Source organism: Talpa europaea (genome assembly GCF_964194135.1).
Source record: "Talpa europaea genome assembly, chromosome: 7".
NCBI classification, from domain to species: domain Eukaryota; kingdom Metazoa; phylum Chordata; class Mammalia; order Eulipotyphla; family Talpidae; genus Talpa; species Talpa europaea.
This window is the reverse complement of record NC_140074.1, coordinates 52,709,956-52,729,066: the sequence shown is the minus strand read 5'-3', so window position 1 is coordinate 52,729,066 and position 19,111 is coordinate 52,709,956. Positions and strand designations below refer to the sequence as shown.

General features: G+C 37.4%; 1 protein-coding gene across 1 annotated transcript in view; it reads right to left on the bottom strand.

Moving 5' to 3' along the window:
• TDRD7 (tudor domain containing 7) overlaps positions 1-18,747 on the bottom strand; it is a gene marked incomplete at both ends in the record, with an annotated part of 43,070 nt that extends 24,323 nt beyond the window's left edge. The window contains 6 exons of the mRNA XM_084238154.1: positions 2,291-2,877; positions 5,207-5,424; positions 7,776-7,849; positions 14,941-15,154; positions 16,102-16,243; positions 18,541-18,747. Coding sequence (XP_084094280.1) covers positions 2,291-2,877; positions 5,207-5,424; positions 7,776-7,849; positions 14,941-15,154; positions 16,102-16,243; positions 18,541-18,747 — 1,442 coding nt within the window. The remainder of the gene's footprint in view (positions 1-2,290; positions 2,878-5,206; positions 5,425-7,775; positions 7,850-14,940; positions 15,155-16,101; positions 16,244-18,540) is intronic.
• Positions 18,748-19,111: the final 364 nt, after the last annotated feature.

Here is a 19,111-nt window from a genome sequence, read left to right as displayed (position 1 = left end):
TCTGAGAAGTATTTTATTCAGGATTTATTCCTATTCTTTTTTTTGTAACTTCCTGCTATTGATAACTGCAATCACATCTTCCCAGGTCATGTTATCAAAATATACTATTTTCTGCCACAAGTAGGCTATTATTTTCTTTTTTTTTTAATTTTTTTTTTTTAATTTTCTAGAGGCATGTCTTATTTATTTATCTATTTGTTTGTTTGTTTGTTTGGTTTATACATGCACTGGGTACAGTCAGAAGCCGGGAGGGTGAGAGAATTCACCAGAGCCAGAGCGGGGAGCAGAGCAGGCAGAAGGACCGAAGTACACTGCTGAGGGGAGCAGCGGGCGGCAGGAGAGGTCTGCACGCCATGTGGGGCCCTCCTCCGGTGGCCGGGGAGCAGCCGGGGATCGAACCTGCGCCGCAGAGGCCGCGGGCAGCTTCGCAACCCAGCGCTCAACCGCTGCGCCACCTGGGAGGCCCTAGGCTATTATTTTCTTGCCTGTAGTCCTCAAAGATAATTCCATCAAAGGCCTCCTTCTAGGATATAAATCTGGCAAATCAAGTTTAGCTCCTGTAAGAGGAACTGTCTTAACATTAGAAGGAAATAATCTAGCTTGAGGGCTATGCTTTACCAACACCAGAAGCACCTCACCAGGGAAAGGGGGAACTGATGACCAAAACATTGTTCTTTGTAGTCAAGCTTTTATCCATAGTCCAAGTGGTCCTATAAAGCTTTCAGGAGCTAATAATCCTTACCAAAGTTCTGGGACTGATCCAGATTTATGCTAGCCTTTGGTAAGAACATCAGAAATTATGGATGTTCCAATCCAGTGCTGGAGATTTAGTCTGTAACAATGGCACCAATAACTATTGGTAAAAGAACCTGAAAAGGAGGCATAGATTTATAATACTAAATGGTAGAAGTTAGTGACGTGCTCTTCGATATCCTTCCTTTACCTTAATTATGGAGTGTTTTCATCTATTCTTGGTAACTAACAACAGAGCAGAAGACACCTAAGCAACCAATTTCTTATTGGAGGAAAAAAGCTTTTAAAAGTCCTATGCAAAATACAAAGAACATCTCTTTTGGGGCAACAGCTACTTTAAGCCAAGTATTACGTGCATATTATTTATTCCAGGAACAACTGCAAAAGCTCTGTCATACTCTATCATGTAATGAGCTTTACAAATGGTAAGGTACTGTGCTTGGGATGCAGCTATACTCTTAGCTATGAAGCCCCCCAGCTCTGTCCAGGTGCCCACTTCCTGGGATCTAGATTCTCAGGGGACCTTCCTGAAGTGCTGCTATAGCCTAGCACTTAATTGGCAGATGTCTGGGCTGTAGCCCATAATCTGGCAGTCTGCCCAGCACAGGATCCTACCCAGGAGGAGGAATGTGATGAGATGCAGCATGTGGTCTTCATGCAGCTTCTGCTCTGCAGCAACCAGCATAGAACAACAGCTACATGGCTTGGGTGAGGCTCGAGGATGATGTTATAGTTGGTATGATAGTGGGAGCCCTGACCCTCAGCAACCTATTTATATTATCAGGCCATACCACATCTTACTTTATACAGTTGCTACAGTTTTATAGTTACTACTACAGTTTGGACCTAGTTCCTCATTGAAGGGTTTTTTTTTTTTTTTTTTTAATTGAAGGTCAACTTGGCCCAAACCATAGGGACATTTTGGTTGAAGAAGCCTGGATTCTATTCTGTGTCCGTCATTTTCTGTTCTACCCAGTCACAGCCATATCCTGGGCTGTGGCCTCCAAAGATCCAGGTATATCAATTCCCATTCTTTTTATCCTGTCAGAAATTACAAATTACAGTCTTTCAATATTGTCAGTGTATTCTATATTTTCTCCAAAAGCCCATCTTAAGTCTCTAGAGCTGGAACGGCTTTTGTATTTCCAGCCATTATTAGCCATTTTAGTCAACAACTCTTCCTCCTAGGCAATGATACTACTTTGCCCCTGATTAGGTAGTCTTCCCTGCTGCATGGGCTGATTTGCCTTTTCTATTGACGAGGTATTACTTTTGACAGACATAGTTACTATTTGTTTTTTACTTTTTTTTCCACATTCAGACCATACATCATCAGTTTTTAAAACTGCTAGTAATCTTATCTCACAGAAATAGTTGTATATTTTGAATATCTAAATATTATGAACATATTATACTTCATTATAGTTCTACAGAGCTAAGAATATTTTATTCTTTCTCAACCCCCAGCATCATGTGAAGAATAACCAAGTTAACAGCAGTACCCTGGCCTCTTAAAGAATTAGAAATTAAAACTTACCTGACAACCACTTCATTTGTGTTGCTCAGTTCAACCACCAACACAGATGGGGATGCCTCAGTTGGAATGACTAACGGAGGGACTGTTACATTCTCCAAAGGGGCATTATCATTTTTGGCCATGTTTTCCTCTATTTGAAGATATTCTTGTTCAATCATAGTCTTGATATCATAATCACCATGTGCATGCCCTGCATCCTTCAGGATTTTGTCAGCGGGCAATGGAAGTTTAGCATAGAGAATGGCCTTCTGGGGATTTCCAGAAATGTAGTCTATGGTGCATACATCAGAAAGGAAGGCAAGATTTTTTAAGGCATTCTCGGGAATTTTCACTTTGTATGTGTCCTCAAATGCTTTGGGGAGGGCACTGGCCCAAAGACCACTTGAGTACTTCACCAGCAGATCCGCAACTTTCTCTTTGAAGTCTGCTGGCATAGTTGCTGGGCACCCTTTCAATGGTGGTGTTTGTTTTGGAGGAGGTAGTTGGGATGGAGGCACTTTTCCAGCGTCCTGTTCACTTCTCAAAGGCTGCTTTCTCTTAGCTGGATAAAGAAGTAAATCTTGACCACCAGCACAAGGTTTTTCTACCTGAAATTTTTAAATAAAGTACATGATAGATATTTCCATGGCTATAAACACCCTGAAAAGACATGAATGCATTCTAAATATGAGTGTGGTGCTTTCCTCAATTACGAAGACTTAAAATACCTCCACCTGCAAATAAAATCATAAGCCACATTTCAGAAATAAAGAGGAAAATAAAATAGTATTAATTTTCTTTGTGAGCTATCTGGCCTCCAACAACCCCAGGAAATCGTGAATGGTTTTGTTCTGCAAACTACTTAACTCATTGTCAAATTCATAACTGACTGAATACAAGGCAGAATCAAGCTGTGAAATAAACCACTGGGAAGAAAGCCAGTTTAAACAGGGAATATTTAATCAAAACGGAAGACCTCTCTTCTTCCTGCAATATCCTTCAGCTTATCATTACTTAGAAAAAGACACATTTGGAGTCACAACTTGAATAAGCTCCTGCTGACACCCCTCTGAGTTTCTATAAGTTTGCAGGAGGTAGAATAGGTTTAGTAGATGATCAACCCAAGGATTTAAATCAAGAGTTTCTTCAGAAACCCTGTTTGGTTATACAAGTAAAAGTATTGATCTTACTTGCCTAGAAACTTTCTTCTTCTTAATTCTGAGAGGTCGTTATCTCTTCCTTTCTAATTTTACCTGTGCTGTAAACTTAAAATTCTTGAAGCCAAACTTCTTTGAGAATATGAAGGCTTACCTTCTAAATCTGCAGCAAGGGCTGCTAAGAGAAACTTATTGTTTCTTATGGAATTAGAATTTTCTTTGAGATTCTATAACAGAATTGGTATTGTCAAATTAATTCAAAAAGCCTTCCAAAGCAGTTGTATGGATCTCATCCAGCCACAGTTTTGTTTACACTGGTTCTTTGTGTTGAAGCTTTAAGTTCAAAATTTCATTTTAAATGGTCAACACCCAATAGAAACCTCATATAGTAAAATCCATGTACCTGGAGGACCTGCTTTCCAGCATTCCAAACTTTAGCAATGGCTTTGAACTCAAAAACAAACCAATTAAAAACTAAACTTCACAGGTCAATAAAGACCCCAAGTACTCAATGACAAAGGAAACAACCTTAATTTACTTATTATGGTTAGCCAGCTCACAGAAACACTGGTTGTCTACCTCCTTCAGAGATCAGTTTTGTAGTCTTAAGAGCTGTGTCCTTTTGGGCTAGATCTAAGAAGTGCAGGAAAAGTTAGACAATGGAGAAAGAGAGGAAGAAATGGTCCTTGATGTTACCATTGTGCCACAATGAAAACAAACTGATAATTTTGAATCTGAAGCCTGTACAGGGTATGGCATATGTATGCTATTGATACATTGGGACCAGCAAAACTCATCCAAACCAATGTTCCCTGCCACTTATGGGGCCATGTTCTCTGTGACAGTGTACTGAAGTTCGTGATGCTATGTATGCCCAAGACATTCAGAAATGGTTATCAATTTTTAGGTGCTTCAGTTAAGAAAGTGCAAGTATGTGGGGCATATTCCAGAGATTTTTCTTTATAGTCCAGAGGTATTTCGTTCCATACCTATCATGCCATGGAATCCATAGGGAATGGGTTCCAGCAACTCCTTTCCATGGGTTCTCACACAAAGTGAGAATTTACCAAGGAGTGGTAGGTATAGTTTAACCAAGCAAATTTTTAAAATTAATTAATTTTTATTTTATATATTTTTATATCATTTTTCATTTTTGTATAAGTATGTAAAATTTGAGGCTAATAAAAAAATTTTACTACCAGTAAGCTGAAAGCTATATGATCTAATGGCAGCAGTTCAGTACAAAATGGCATACAGGTTATCATATATTATATGCTTCTTAAAAATAATTTGGGGCCTCCCCGGTGGTGCAGCAGGTTGAGCACAGCACTGTGAGGCTGTCTGGAGCCGCTGCAGTGCCAGTTAGATCCCGGCTAGCGGCGAGAATCCCCCATGGCATGCAGACCTCTCCCGTCGCACCCACTGCTCCCCTCAGCAGTGTATTTCAGTCAATCTGTCTGTTCTGCTCCCTGCTTTGTCTTTGGTGAATCCTCTCACCCTCCTATGCCTCTGGCCTGTACCCCAGCTCTTGTATAAAAATAAATAAATCTTAAAAAAAATAATTTGAAGCAAGAACAGCAAATACAACACACATACACTATCCTCAACATTGATGTGCTTCACCTATAACTGATTTGTGTTCATCTTCAAGGTAAAGACCAAGGCGGCAATATGTAAAGTGCTTCCTGCTCCCTTGATAAAAGGTGACATGACTAAGAACTCAAAATCCGAGAGTCATGCAAGAAGGAAACATCAGGAGGGAAGAATAAGAGAGACGTACCGTGCAAATATGAGGCCAATGCTCAAATTGCTGTAAAATTCCTTGATTAAGTTCTTCTTTATATAAATCTTTGTAAAAATGTGGAAGCTTAGATATCCAAATGCCATTGTTATGCTTCTGTAGTATTTCCTTTATGCGGTTTTGAACCTCATCCATTTTGTAAGCATAAGAGGCAGGAGGCGTGGCATTCAGTTTTTCAACAGACTGATTTAAATTGTCTTTAAATTAAAAAAATAGTAGAATTAACCAAAATGCTGAACATTTTAGATTATCCTCATTACCTAATTTTAGGGTAATTTAAGGAATTTAAAGTTTCTATACACCAAAAAAAAAAAAAAATACCATATTTGAACAAAGGGAAGCAATACTGTCAACATAATTGTGACTTTAGGCTTTGCTATACTTCTGGTTTGTGGGGTGAAGGGACTTCCAGGGAGCTGGGTTTGGCAAAATGCAGTATTTCAACTGTATTTTAAGTTTCACTTGAAATAATAAACAGGGTCAACAGTCACCTACAGAGATAACCTGCCTCCTTTGTTTTGCAAGCGTACTTCATACTTTAATTTAAACATCAGGATGGTCTTGATTTGCAAAGAACGAAATTTATTATTTAACCAACCATTGTCTAACAGCAACTAATAAAGTTTAAATTTTAAACAATAATGGCATTTATGCAATTCTGAATTTAAAGTTATACTTCACAAAGCTTAGGATAACAATTAATAGAAAGATTGAAGAACATTTTATAGACAATAAAAAAATCATCCAGGTTTCAAAGATATGATAAGTATTCTCCTTTATTAATGAGAACCAGTAATACAGCAATACACTGAAATAAAAAAAAAATGATCCACCTGCAAAAATCATCCTAGCCTCAATTTATCACCATAAATAAAAAGTTTGGTACCCGAAGATAACTAGTAATATTTTGTTTTTATTTTCCTAATATAAATCATGTGTCTTTCGTAAGTGAATACTCCGGGTAGCTCTCTTCATTTATTTTTTTTTATTTAAAGCTTGAAATGCCCAAGTTAACATCTTAAGGCAATAAAGAAATTTGATGTGTCCACTATAGCTGGCAGTTCTGGTATATTAAGAATTATGAAATTCATTCCAAACCTCTTTTAAAAGTCACTGAAATACAGATCAGGACATATTAAAAATTACCATCTATAAGCAGAATATGTTCATATTTTAATCACACAGTATTTCTCCTGGGATACAACCATTTTTATTTTTTTATTTTTTATTTTTTGAGTTGGTTGGTAGAGATACCCAGGCTGGTGTGGAGAAGCTGGCTAGAAGGATGCCAGGAAGCCAAAGTGGGAGCTTTCTCTTTGGGAGAGGTGAATACCGATTCTGCTTTACCCACCACAGGGCATGAAACCTGGCCTTGTTGAGACTTAGTCTGGCTCAGCAAACAGAAAATCACAGAAATGTCCATATGTATTCCTCAAGAAAGGCATAGCTAATTTATTTAAGTTCTTCTAAAAGGATCCTTGCCATGGTCCTTTCTCAAAACTAGCTAGACCCTCCCTTAAAGAGAAGGTGTCAGCAGCTGACAAAAGTTCTAGTCTTTCAAAATAAATGCACCTGCTCTGTGAGGAGACTGGAGTCACCTAAGCTTCCGTAACTTTTGTTAAACAAGTCAAGGAAGTTAGGCTGCCGGGCAGGCAGGAGAGACTGCGCATACATGTGTGACTATCAGCTCTGCCAAGTGAATCATAATCCTCCTGAAACAATCTTCTTGGTTATGCAGAAAAAAGCTTATTCTAATTTAAAAGTGTTTACCTCTGCAAGGGTATACAACTTTACTATTTATATTTCAGAAAAAGCACATCTAAAAGTAATTAATACAACCAAAGATCATATTGTTAAATTAATTTCCATAAAAAACACTGGAGATGTGCTTTGGGTAAAAAAAAGATCTTAACTTAGTAAGAATCACACTTAAAGCAACAAATCATTTAAAAACACATTTAAATTTCATGTAACATAAGCAATAATTCTGAAAACACTCTGTCCCTCGGATGGGTCTAGAAGAAGATTTACATATGGGTTGGAGGAAACAAAACAGCAAGTGAGTACATTTCTAGTACTCAGATTTTTTTATTTTATTATGTTTCCTACTTTTTTCTTACCAGTCCTTTGGGCTTTTTAACCTGAGGAATCAATTATATTCATATTTAGACTTAGTGCTCACAGCACACATTTCAGGGTTCCTGCTTTAAAATGGTGGCGTATTTGAAACTTTCATATGAGTTCAAGTCCCATATTTATATAATTTATCTTATCATCTGAGTGAGACAGTGGGTGACATGGGACAGAAAGTTTCCCTGTAGATGACACATGGAAATAAAACAGGGTAGGTCAGATATGAGGAATAATGATATCCTATTTTCTCTCAATATCAGTTCATAATAAATGAATTAGGAAAGAGGGGAGGAGAGATTTATTCTGTTAGGAGGTGAGTGCAAATGTCAAAAGCCAATACCAGATACTCTTCTTGGGGGAATCTATGGCTACAGAAGTCAAAATGCATGATGAAGGTAATGTTTAGAAAACATACCACTCATTTCCTTAGCACAGGTTCTTGAAGGATGCATCTGAAAGGATGGTGGAAGAGATGCCTTCGGACTAAACCTAAGGTATAAAAAAAAGTAAATAAAAATTCAGATAGTAAAGTCTATTCCAAGTTTTAAACACTGTATGCTTAAAGTCTCTATGGGACTGAACTGCAAAACAAATCATTAAAATACTTCAAAATGAGCAAAAAATGAAAGGACACCTTGCATTAGCTTTCATATTTCATATTTGCCCAGAAAAAAAATAGCTAAATTTCCATTAGAATTTTAAAAGAACTTGGAAATCAGATTTCCAGTTAATTAGCTTTATTTATTTATTTATTTATTTATTTATTTAATAGAGGCATATTTATTTATTTATTTAATTGTTTGTTTGTTTTGTTTATACATGCACTGGGTACAGTCAGAAGCGCGGGAGGGTGAGAGAATTCACCAGAGCCAGAGCAGGGAGCAGAGCAGGCAGAAGAACCGAAGTACACTGCCGAGGGGAGCAGCGGGCGGCAGGAGAGGTCTGCGCGCCATGTGGGACCCTCCTCCAGTGGCTGGGGAGCAGCCGGGGATCGAGCCGGAGCCGCAGAGGCTGCGGGCAGGTTCGCAACCCAGCGCTCAACGGCTGTGCCACCAGGGAGGCCCCAGTTAATTAGCTTTAAGGGACAATACAGAATAAAGAATCAACTGCTGAAAATAAAGAATATTTGGGAAAATAAAAATGAAGGCCTTGTATCACCAGATATTGAAATGTGTCATAAAGTCACAACATTTAAAATAGTTGGACATGTAAGAAGAATTTAGACACATTCAATTTAAATCATATCTTGGTATATTATGGGCATTTCATACCAGAGAGGGATTGCTCAATAACTACTTAGAAAAGAAGAAACATAGATTCTCTACCTCAGGCCCTCAACAACCTAATTTTTTTTTTTTTTTTGCTGTTTCCATATTTTTAACATCTAAAATTCTGCCTCACTAAATGAGCATGATCACGTTGCAAATATTTATAAAATAGCATCTCAGTCTTCCATAGCTGCTCTAACAAGTTACCACAAATTCAGTGGCTTAAAATCACACAAATTGGTCTGTATATCAGAAGTTCAAGATGGGTCTCATTGGATTAACCTCAAGGTGTGTTGGTGGGGTTGTGTTCTTTTTTGGAGGTTCTAGGAGAATGTGGTATAATGAAAAAAATTACTCGTTATCCTTGGTTACTGGCACAAAGTTCCTAAAACCCTCGAAATTCTCCTGTGTGATAAGAATGTCTTTAGTTTCAACAACCTAATTTTTATATGAATTATATCAGATCTATGTTGGAAGATTTTTCCAAATGTGTGGACTAAGAAATAAAACACACAGAGTTTCCTTTACTAGACTCCAAGTGTCTTAATTACCTGTGTGCCAGTGCCTGTGTCAGTGATTGATACATGTGAATGAGAATGAGTGTGGTAAGAATGAATAGGAGGATTGAATGATTCAATGACTCCATTTTGCAGGGACACATATAAATGATCACTTCCTATTTATATTCTGGACGAATATAAACTGATATAATCTGTTTAGATTACAAATTAGTAATTAGCACTAATGCATACAACCTCTAACCCTTAGACCTTCCATTTCTACCAATTTATTCTAAGGAACTAGTTGTGAATATATGCAAGGATTGTTCTACAAATATGTTCATTGTAGAATGTTTACTTTAGTGAAAATCATTTATATTCAACTATAGGTGATTGGATATTAATTACCCTGACTTTAAAGTGATAATGTATTCTACCAAACATTCAGAGACGAATTAGTGCCTATCCTTCACAAACTCTTCCAAAAAATTGAGAAGGAAGGGACAATACCAAACACGTTCTATGAAGCCAACATTACACTAATACCAAAACCGAACAAGGACAACACAAAAAAGGAAAACTACAGGCCAATCTCCCTAATGAACACTGATGCAAAAATCCTCAATAAAATTTTAGCTATCAGAATCCAACAATGTATCCATAAGATAATTCACCACGACCAAGTTGGATTCATTCCAGGGGCACAAGGATGGTTTAACATCCGAAAATCAATCAACGTTATCCAACACATCAACAAAAAGAAATATAAAAACCATATGATAATATCAATAGATGCTGAGAAAGCTTTCGACAAAGTGCAACACCCATTCATGATAAAAGCCCTTGAAATTCTGGGGATACAAGGAACATACCTCAACATCATAAAGGCCATCTATGACAAGCCAACAGCCAGTATCATTCTCAATGGTGAAAAGCTGAAAGCAATTCCATTAAGATCTGGAACAAGACAAGGATGTCCACTCTCACCATTGCTTTTCAATATAATACTGGAAGTCCTAGCCAGGGCAATAAGACAAGAGAAAGACATCCAAGGAATCCAAATAGGAAAAGAAGAAGTCAAACTATCACTATTTGCAGACGATATGATATTATACATAGAGAACCCCAAAAACTCCACAGAAAAGCTAATTCAACTCATCAATCAGTTCAGTAAAGTGGCAGGATACAAAATCAACACGCAAAAGTCAGTAGCCTTCCTATACACAAACAATAAATCTGAAGAAGAAGAAATCAAAAAGACCATCCCTTTTGTTATTGAAACAAAAAAAATCAAATATTTGGGAATAAATCTAACAAAAGAGGTAAAGGACCTATACAAAGAAAACTATAAAACACTGTTAAAAGAAATAGAAGAAGACACAAAGAAATGGAGAGACATCCCCTGCTCATGGATTGGAAGAATAAACATTATTAAAATGGCCATCCTACCAAAAGCAATATACAGATTCAATGCTATTCCAATCAAAATTTCAATGTCATTCTTCAAAGAAATAGAACAATTATTGATGAAATTCATATGGAATCACCAAAAACCCCGAATAGCCAAAGCTCTCCTGAAAAAAAAAGAAGGGAATGGAGGCATCAGACTCCCAGACTTCAAACTATACTACAAAGCCATAATCATCAAAACTGCATGGTATTGGAACAAGAACAGACATACAGACCAATGGAATCGAATAGAAAATCCAGAAATAAACCCACAGATTTATGGTCAACTAATCTTTGACAAAGGAGCAAAGAATATGCATTGGAGCAAAGAAAGTTTGTTCAATAAATGGTGCTGGGAAAACTGGGTCGCTACATGCAAAAGAATGAAGCTTGACCACCACCTCACACCATACACAAAAATCAACTCAAAATGGATTAAAGAACTAGACATAAGACCTGAAACCATAAAATATATAGAAGGAAATATAGGCGAAACACTACGTGATTTGCACATCAAAGACATCTTTACAGACACATCACCCAAAGCAGTGATAGTGAAGGCAAAGATAAACAGCTGGGACTACATCAAATTAAAGAGCTTTTGCACAGCAAAAGAGACAATAACAAAAACAAAGAGAAACCCCACCAACTGGGAGAACATTTTTGCACCCAACACTAATGATAAAGGACTGATCACAAAAATCTGCAAAGAGCTGATGAGACTCAACAACAACAAAGAAAATAATCCAGTCAAAAAATGGGCAGAAGAGCTTAAAAGAAACTTCTCTGAAGCGGAAATGCAAATGGCCAACAGGCATATGAAAAAATGTTCAACATCACTTGTCATCAGGGAAATGCAAATCAAAACTACCATGAGATACCATCTTACACCAGTGAGAATGGCACATATTAAAAAAACTAGCAACAACAAATGTTGGCGAGGGTGTGGAGAAAAAGGAACTCTTCTGCACTGTTGGTGGGAGTGCAAACTGGTCCAACCACTGTGGAAAGCTGTATGGAGATTTCTGGACCTACTAAACATAGAGCTTCCATATGATCCAGCAATTCCACTCCTAGGTATTTACCCAAAGGACACAGAAACATCAATCCCAAAGAACACCTGCACCCCTATGTTTATAGCAGCACTGTTTACAATAGCTAAGCTTTGGAAACAACCCAAATGCCCAAAAATAGATGACTGGATCAAGAAGATGTGGTACATATATACCATGGAATATTACTCAGCATTCAAAAAAGATAAACACATGCAATTTGCAGCAACATGGATGGCGCTGGAAGGGATCATGCTCAGCGAAATAAGCCAAAAAGAAAAAGAAAAATACCGGATGGTCTCACTCATAGCAGGAATCTAGAAAACTTAAATAAGGGACCAGGAAAATGAATAACTATAAGAAAGTGAAAATCAAAATCAACAAAAAACTATGAACCAGAGACACTTTTAGGGGGGCGGGGGTGGGAGGGGAGGGATTGGGGTCAGAATGGGGGGGCTGCAATTGTATGGGGAATATAACAATAAAATTTATTAAAAAAAAAAAAAAGAAAAAAGGTATTCAAAATAGAGGCAGGAGTAAAAATGGATAGTTCGATTATTTTGCCTTTTCCTGGTATTTTGTAAAATACTGATTATATAGGCTAGTCATTGTAATAAAGAGGACCAATCAAAAGACCTTAAACCCTTTCAGCGAAAAATGTACACTTACAAATAAAACTTAGGTCTCTCTCTTCATTTAAAAAAAAAAAAAATAAAGTGATAATGTAGAAGTATACTTAATGATATGGAAAATACTAACAATATACTTCCTTTTAAAACAGGTTATAAAATAGCAATATATAATACAATTTGTATTTAAAAAATATGTATTATCAAATGTTTACATCATATATGAATTAGGGACAATTTTTTCTTCCTTTTACTTTCTCATACTGTACACATATTTCTATAATTAAAACAAAGCAGTAAACATTTTAGAAAATGTTTTTTACAACTATTTACCACATGTTTTAACTAGGGACTCAGAAATCAACAATAAATTTACATTCATTTACTCTAGCCTACGTTGGAGAAATGCCTTTCCCCCTAGTTTGTTGTGTATTAAAGTGTAATATTTGAGATACCAAGCACTTGCACCTGACATTGTTGTAAGTTAAAAAAGAGATCACATCAGTCATTAACAACTCCTTAATGAAGAACATTTTTGTAACTGCTATGCTTGTCAAGTTTTCTTTCTGGGTGTAATTTAATAAGATCATCAATTTGAAGAATGGTAACTGCAGCATCTATTACAAAATCAAACCGTCAACTTTAACTATGGTTGGTTCAAATACTCCTGCTTTGCTTATTGTCTTAAAGTCTACCACTGACCAAATCAAGACCAATCCATTTTAGATTTTTTGTTCTGGTTTAACTTGATCCTCATTATGAAAAGCTCTCAGCTCTGCAACCAGATCTGTGGAGTCTGAGCAGCCTTAATTGCCTATATATTAGGAATAACAAGACAAGATCGTGCAAAATCTGCAATAGCATGCTGTTCCTGAGACCCTGGGCTGATCACATGGCTTTCTAGGTACATGGAAAGGGCTGCGCCTGCAGACCCCTCACCTGCCCCTGTTCAGAACCAAAATACACTTCACTATATAAAGAGCATCATGGAAACAGTGTTCCTCTCTTCAAACATGAAATCATTTGCCCCACATAAGATAAATAATGCAGATGTGTGAGCCTCAATGTTTTTCATCAAGAGTAGTTCATCACAAATTCTCTCCTGTACCACCTTTTGCTTGTCCCATTTTTTCAAACTGGTCAATGTTGACAGTAATTACTCTGTAAGTTTTAGCAATATGTTTAAGGTCACTTTTTAAAACTCTTCTGATTATTACAGGTCCCATCTCTGCAGGGCTGCTACTTAAGTCCTGCTGGTGAAGTCTACAGGGATGGAGGGCACTTATCTGGTCTACCTGGTGCCATCAGGTGAGTGGGAGAAGAATGTGGTGTACAGAATACTCCCATGAGCCCACAGTTCAGACTGACTGATTTTGCTGTTTCACAGATTCAAGTCAAAGTTTAGGCACACAACCAGAGTTGGAAAACAATGGTACTTCAGTCACACACTGGACCCAACTAGTGCATCAGGTCAAAGTTTATTTATTAAGATTTATTTATTTATTTGTACAAGCACTGGGTACAGTCAGAAGTGCGGGAGGGTGAGAGAATTCACCAGAGCCAGAGCGGGGAACAGAACAGGCAGACTGATGAAATACATTGCTGAGGGGAGCAGCGGGTGCGGCAGGAGAGGTCTGCGTGTCATGTGGGGCCCTCGCCGGCGGCCGGGGATTGAACCAGTGCTGCAGAGGCTGCAGGCAGCTTCGCAGCACAGCGCTCAACTGCTGCGCCACCAGGGGAGGCCCCAAAGTTTAGGTTTTAATTAGGCATTTTGTGGATCTTATCAAATGTATAATAACTAACCATAAACAACATTAAAAATATACCTTTAATAATCATATTTTAGGGTTATATAAAAATATCAACATGTAAGATATTAGTACTCTTTCCCCAACTTTAAAAAATAAATTCTTTCTAAATATTCTAGTATGAGGAAAATTGTATTTCACACAAAATGGCAGCTTTGAACACTGATCTATGGGATGACACGATGTACTCCCGAGTCTTTATTGTAACAGCAGATAGAATGGAAGAATATGATGTGGATTCATCTATATCAGGAGTTGGCAAATATTCTGCCAAGGGCCAACAGTACATATTTTAGCACAAGTTCAACAGCATGAGTTTGATCCCTGGCCCGCCAGGGAGCAACCCACATGGCGAAGCAGACCTCTCATGTCTCGCCTGCTGCTCTCCTCAGCAATGTTTTTCAGTTAGTTTGCCTGTTCTGTTCCCCACTCTGTCTCTGGTGAATCCTCTCACTCCCAGGATCTCTGGCCTGTGCCCCAGCTCTCATACGCATAAATAAATAAATCTTTGGGGAAAAAAAAAAGAAAAAAAAGATTGTGTTTATAAAAAACTTACAAAATTGATTATAAGAAGGGTTTTCAGAAAAGTTGTAGCTGAATTAGTTGTTTCAGAACTTAGAAGAGCTACTAAAATGAATTTTACAAGGAGAGATAATCAACAGTGAAGAGAAAATATATAATGGAGCTATTCAGAGAATGACATTCACATAGCCAGTAAAAGAGATTTTCTAGTAATGATGCATTTCTCTACAACATGTGAACTGACACTAGATAAAACCAGAAGTATTTCCTTATGACTCTGAATATATATTTTTAATATTGATTATCCTCAGTTCACCAAACTTCTCCTTTTAGTGAAATAAATTCCAAATACCTGTTGCTGGTAGGCATGGCCATATGCCTCTGCACTGGAACATCTTTGAATATTTCACTCCCAACAGTTGTATGTAATATGTATGGTGGCATTTCAGCATCATACTTAACTCCAAGAGAGTTTCCTTTATCTCTTAACAGTGTTGGGTTAGGTTTTTTGCTGAGAGAAAAATCCGAAGAAAATCCTGGTTGTCTGAGGGTTGCTTTTGGTTTTCCTGTGAAATTAGGCATAGATAATAGAATCAGTTAGCTTCCTGAAATGCTAGTTTCAGTGTGCCATGCCCTGATCAGATGTTTTCTGTGGGTCTCTGTTCTCAGGACAATTTGTAAGAACTCAGAGAGGTTGCCCCACTGGAGGCTAGGTCAGTTGCAGTACAGTAGATTAGTACTTTTAGCACATGAGGTTCTTCAAAATGTGGCTTTACCTGCTAGACTAGCCAGTTACTTTCCTCTATTCACCAACTGACACTTCAAAGGTAACCCCCTCCTGTTCTTACAAATGCAGCATGTGCAGCCATATGCCATCCCTCCTACCTTTCTCCAGTTAATCTGAATTCTTCCTATCACTTGGGGCCTGGGCCCAGGTCTCCTCTTCACCATGAAGCCCTCTTTTGCCAATCTCACAATGACTGCACCCTTGTTTAAAAGGGCCATTGGGGTATTTAGGCACCAACTCTTTTATATTATTATTGAACTATTTCTTCAGAATTTAATTTTAGCACTGATGATATACTATATACTCCTTGAGATAAGTATTTACTAAACACAGGCTGAGGTGCCTATAACTCATTTGTATATAATATATAATTCATGTTTTCTGAAAAGGGGATTTATAATAAAAGACTTTTTTTTTTAAGACATTAAACCATAGGTTCTTGGTTCATCCAACACCTTGGATGAGGCCTTCCAAATAACCTGAAAGAATAAAACCACACTTTGTCATAAGTTTAATTAAAATCTACTCTTAGTTTTTTCTCACTGTGTAATTACTTCACTTAAAGTCTTCCTGTGCACTTAATTTCAAGTCAAAATACTAGCAGCTTCAGGAGTTTTCTTTTGACAGATGAATTTTAACATAGGTGCTTATCATGTATGCAAGTATTATTTCCATAATTCCATGTGACGAGAGAGTCACAGAAAGGCTTAACTGAAAAGACTTTACCTTCTAGAAAAAATGGCATGGTTTTCTTTACTCTCATCTGACAATTAACTTGCCTCCCGGTTTTCCTTTTAGAACTCCTCTGACGAGCCACAAGTTGTGCAATTCTTGCAGTTTCTGTGCAGGCCACAGCATAGCAGGTAATCTATTCATGAAAGGCAAGGTGAGAAGAGAAATATTTCTCAGATTTATTGGTGGCTAGAAGCTGATTTTTATATGCGGGTCTTGGTGAGTTTATACATCCCAAATCAAGCAATCAAGCTGTATAGAAATATTCATGTCTCTCTCTCTCCTTGATCATGTAAAAGGTATATTTTGAATAAGAGAAATCAAGCATAATTTAGTTCATTAAATAACTCTTTCCTCAAATGAAAATTTCATTTATTTCTTTAACAGATATTTGTAAAGCATATCTACAATGTTCTAGGCGCTACGGGATTAACAAATGCACCAAAAGAAAACTGTAGCATGTGTGTATTGTCTCAGATAATTTGTGAGATATATTTTATTTACATTTTATACAAGGGAAAACAGAGGCTCAGGAAAGTTTAGTAACTTTCCCAAGTCACACGACTAGGCCATCTCTCTGAACCTGAAGCATGTCCTCATACTTGCTATGATGTATTACCTCTCAAAGAACACTAAATCCTAGCCTTGTCACTGCATGGATTGGCTGGATGACTTGATAAATCAGTTTATTTCCCTAATGTCTGTATTCTCATTTGTAAACAGGTGTTTCCTTAGATCTTGGATTTTCAAACTATTCAATGGAGCCATAGGATTCCATGAAAGGCCTCTCAGTGGCAAGGATCTGAGGGTAAGGCAGAGCAAGCAGAGGCCCTGAACCCTCTGCATCTCTGCTTAAAACACAGCAGGTCAACTTTTTCTCTTTAAAAAAAAAATGGTGTGATATATAGGATATTTGAAAAAGTATAAGAAGTACTGGGATCAGATGACCTCTGCGGGCCTAGTATTTAAGTCTGACTCTAAACTGAGATCACAAACGGTACAAAATAGTTCTGTGATTTGAGATCACAAATACCACAAACCAACACAGATTCCTAATATTTGAGTTGGTATTTCTAATCTTGAGGCTGTGTTACAAGAATATAACTCAAAAGAAGAAAAAGTTACATATCTAAATATGCTCAAATAGGGGCTGCTGCCCCTAGAAATAAATATTAAAGATGTCCAAAAGAGGGAAAGAGTAACATAGCAACTACATGAAGCGTTATTACCCTAATTCAGACATGTGATCAGAGATTCAACATGAATTTATTAAGTAGCAACTATTGGGGTGAAAAAACAATCTCTCATCCTCAAGATACTTATGAAAGAAAAAGAAAGGCAGAGACTAAATAAAAAGTGTCGAATGCTTTATTGGATATGTTACAAAATGCCAAGGAGACAGAAATGAGGGCTTAAATCTGTCTAGAATAACCATGGACACTGAAGCAAGTTTTATTATCATGAATGTATACATTCTCCTTATAAAAATTATTACAGATTAGATGAACCTCCCCCTTGACCATCCTCCCAATCCTGGTCCCCTTTTTCCTCCTCTACCCACTATCTTTTCCAACCATCCCTCCCCCCAGATGTACAACCATTTATAGGTTTTAGTGAGAAATACTCCAGAGATCTATATATTTACATGGAGAATTTACATACAGAAAAATGTACTGTTTCAGGGAGTGCATGTCTTTTGTCTTTTGGATGGTGGTATGTTCATATCTTTGATCCTGTACATTGGGCAGGTACCAAGAAGTGAAAATCTGAGTCACAGGCTATAGGCAATTAAAAAGATACTTGCTACCACCAAATTGCCCATGTTATACATAAAAGTTCCTTCCAGAGAAACTAAAGGATTTGGAATTGTAAAATAATATGAACATATTGGTATGAAGGAGAAAAGAGGCTTGAGGGAGAAGGACTAAAGATAAAGAGAACAATAAGAAGGGTCCTCTAACAATCAAAAATGCTGACTGATCAAATGGGAATTAAACCATTAACCAGATAGTAGGAACAGATAAGAGTTAGGTCAAGCATTGAGAATTTAAAAGTGCCTGTTAGACACTTTAATCAGGAGATCATTAGTGATCCGGGAAAAAATAGTTGTAGCAGCTTATGGGTGGGTGTGATGAGGCAGCACAAGTCTCTAGCATAGCTAGTTTGCTTAGAAATTGAGAATGGGTAAACTTTAACCTTAAAGTTTTTTATTTAATGTGGTTAAAATCTTATTTTTATATGGAAAGAATTTGAGGGGCAAAGGAAAAGACATCAGAATCTAGGCTATGCTTTGGATGCTTTTCTATCACAATTTCAAAATAGTTTGGTTAGTAGATTTTAATTTGACTTTTATCCTAATTAAGAGAGTGGAAGCGCCATAAAGGCAATGGAGAATTGGGTTGATTTTTCTCCCGTGCACCATTACCTTCTTACCTCTCCAGATCTACTAGTTTCTATCCTGACAACTGCTGGCACACTTCTCAGATAGGCTTCCAGTGAAGGGTACCCTAACTGCTTGAAGGGGATCCAGTCTCCAGTCAAGGATTTGTACTCTCCTTGGAGCCGGGGTAGTGCTATTCCATTCTTATGAGACTGCAGAACAGCTCGTAGCATCTTTGAAACCAGATCTGCTTCCAGCATCTTCACCTATAGGACACAGCAGAAGGTTACTACAATGTAATTCATCAGACTATGCATTTAAATAAATTTTCAGAGTTTACATTTCTTAGATTATTCCATAAATTGTTACTGAATATTTATAGGAAATAATTGCTATCATGGGGGGAAAGGCACAAAATGCTAAGAAGACATGAGGGAAGTCAGAAAGGCAAAAGACTAATCAAGGGATAAAAGATATTAGGGAATGCTTCCCCGATGAGAGGGGACCTGGAGGAGTCTGAAGGACAAAATGGAATCATCCAGGCAAGGAGGGAAAGGGTGTGGTGATGAGGGGAAGATGAGGATGGAAAGAGGTGTCAGCCCCAAATATAGAACAGAAACTTCA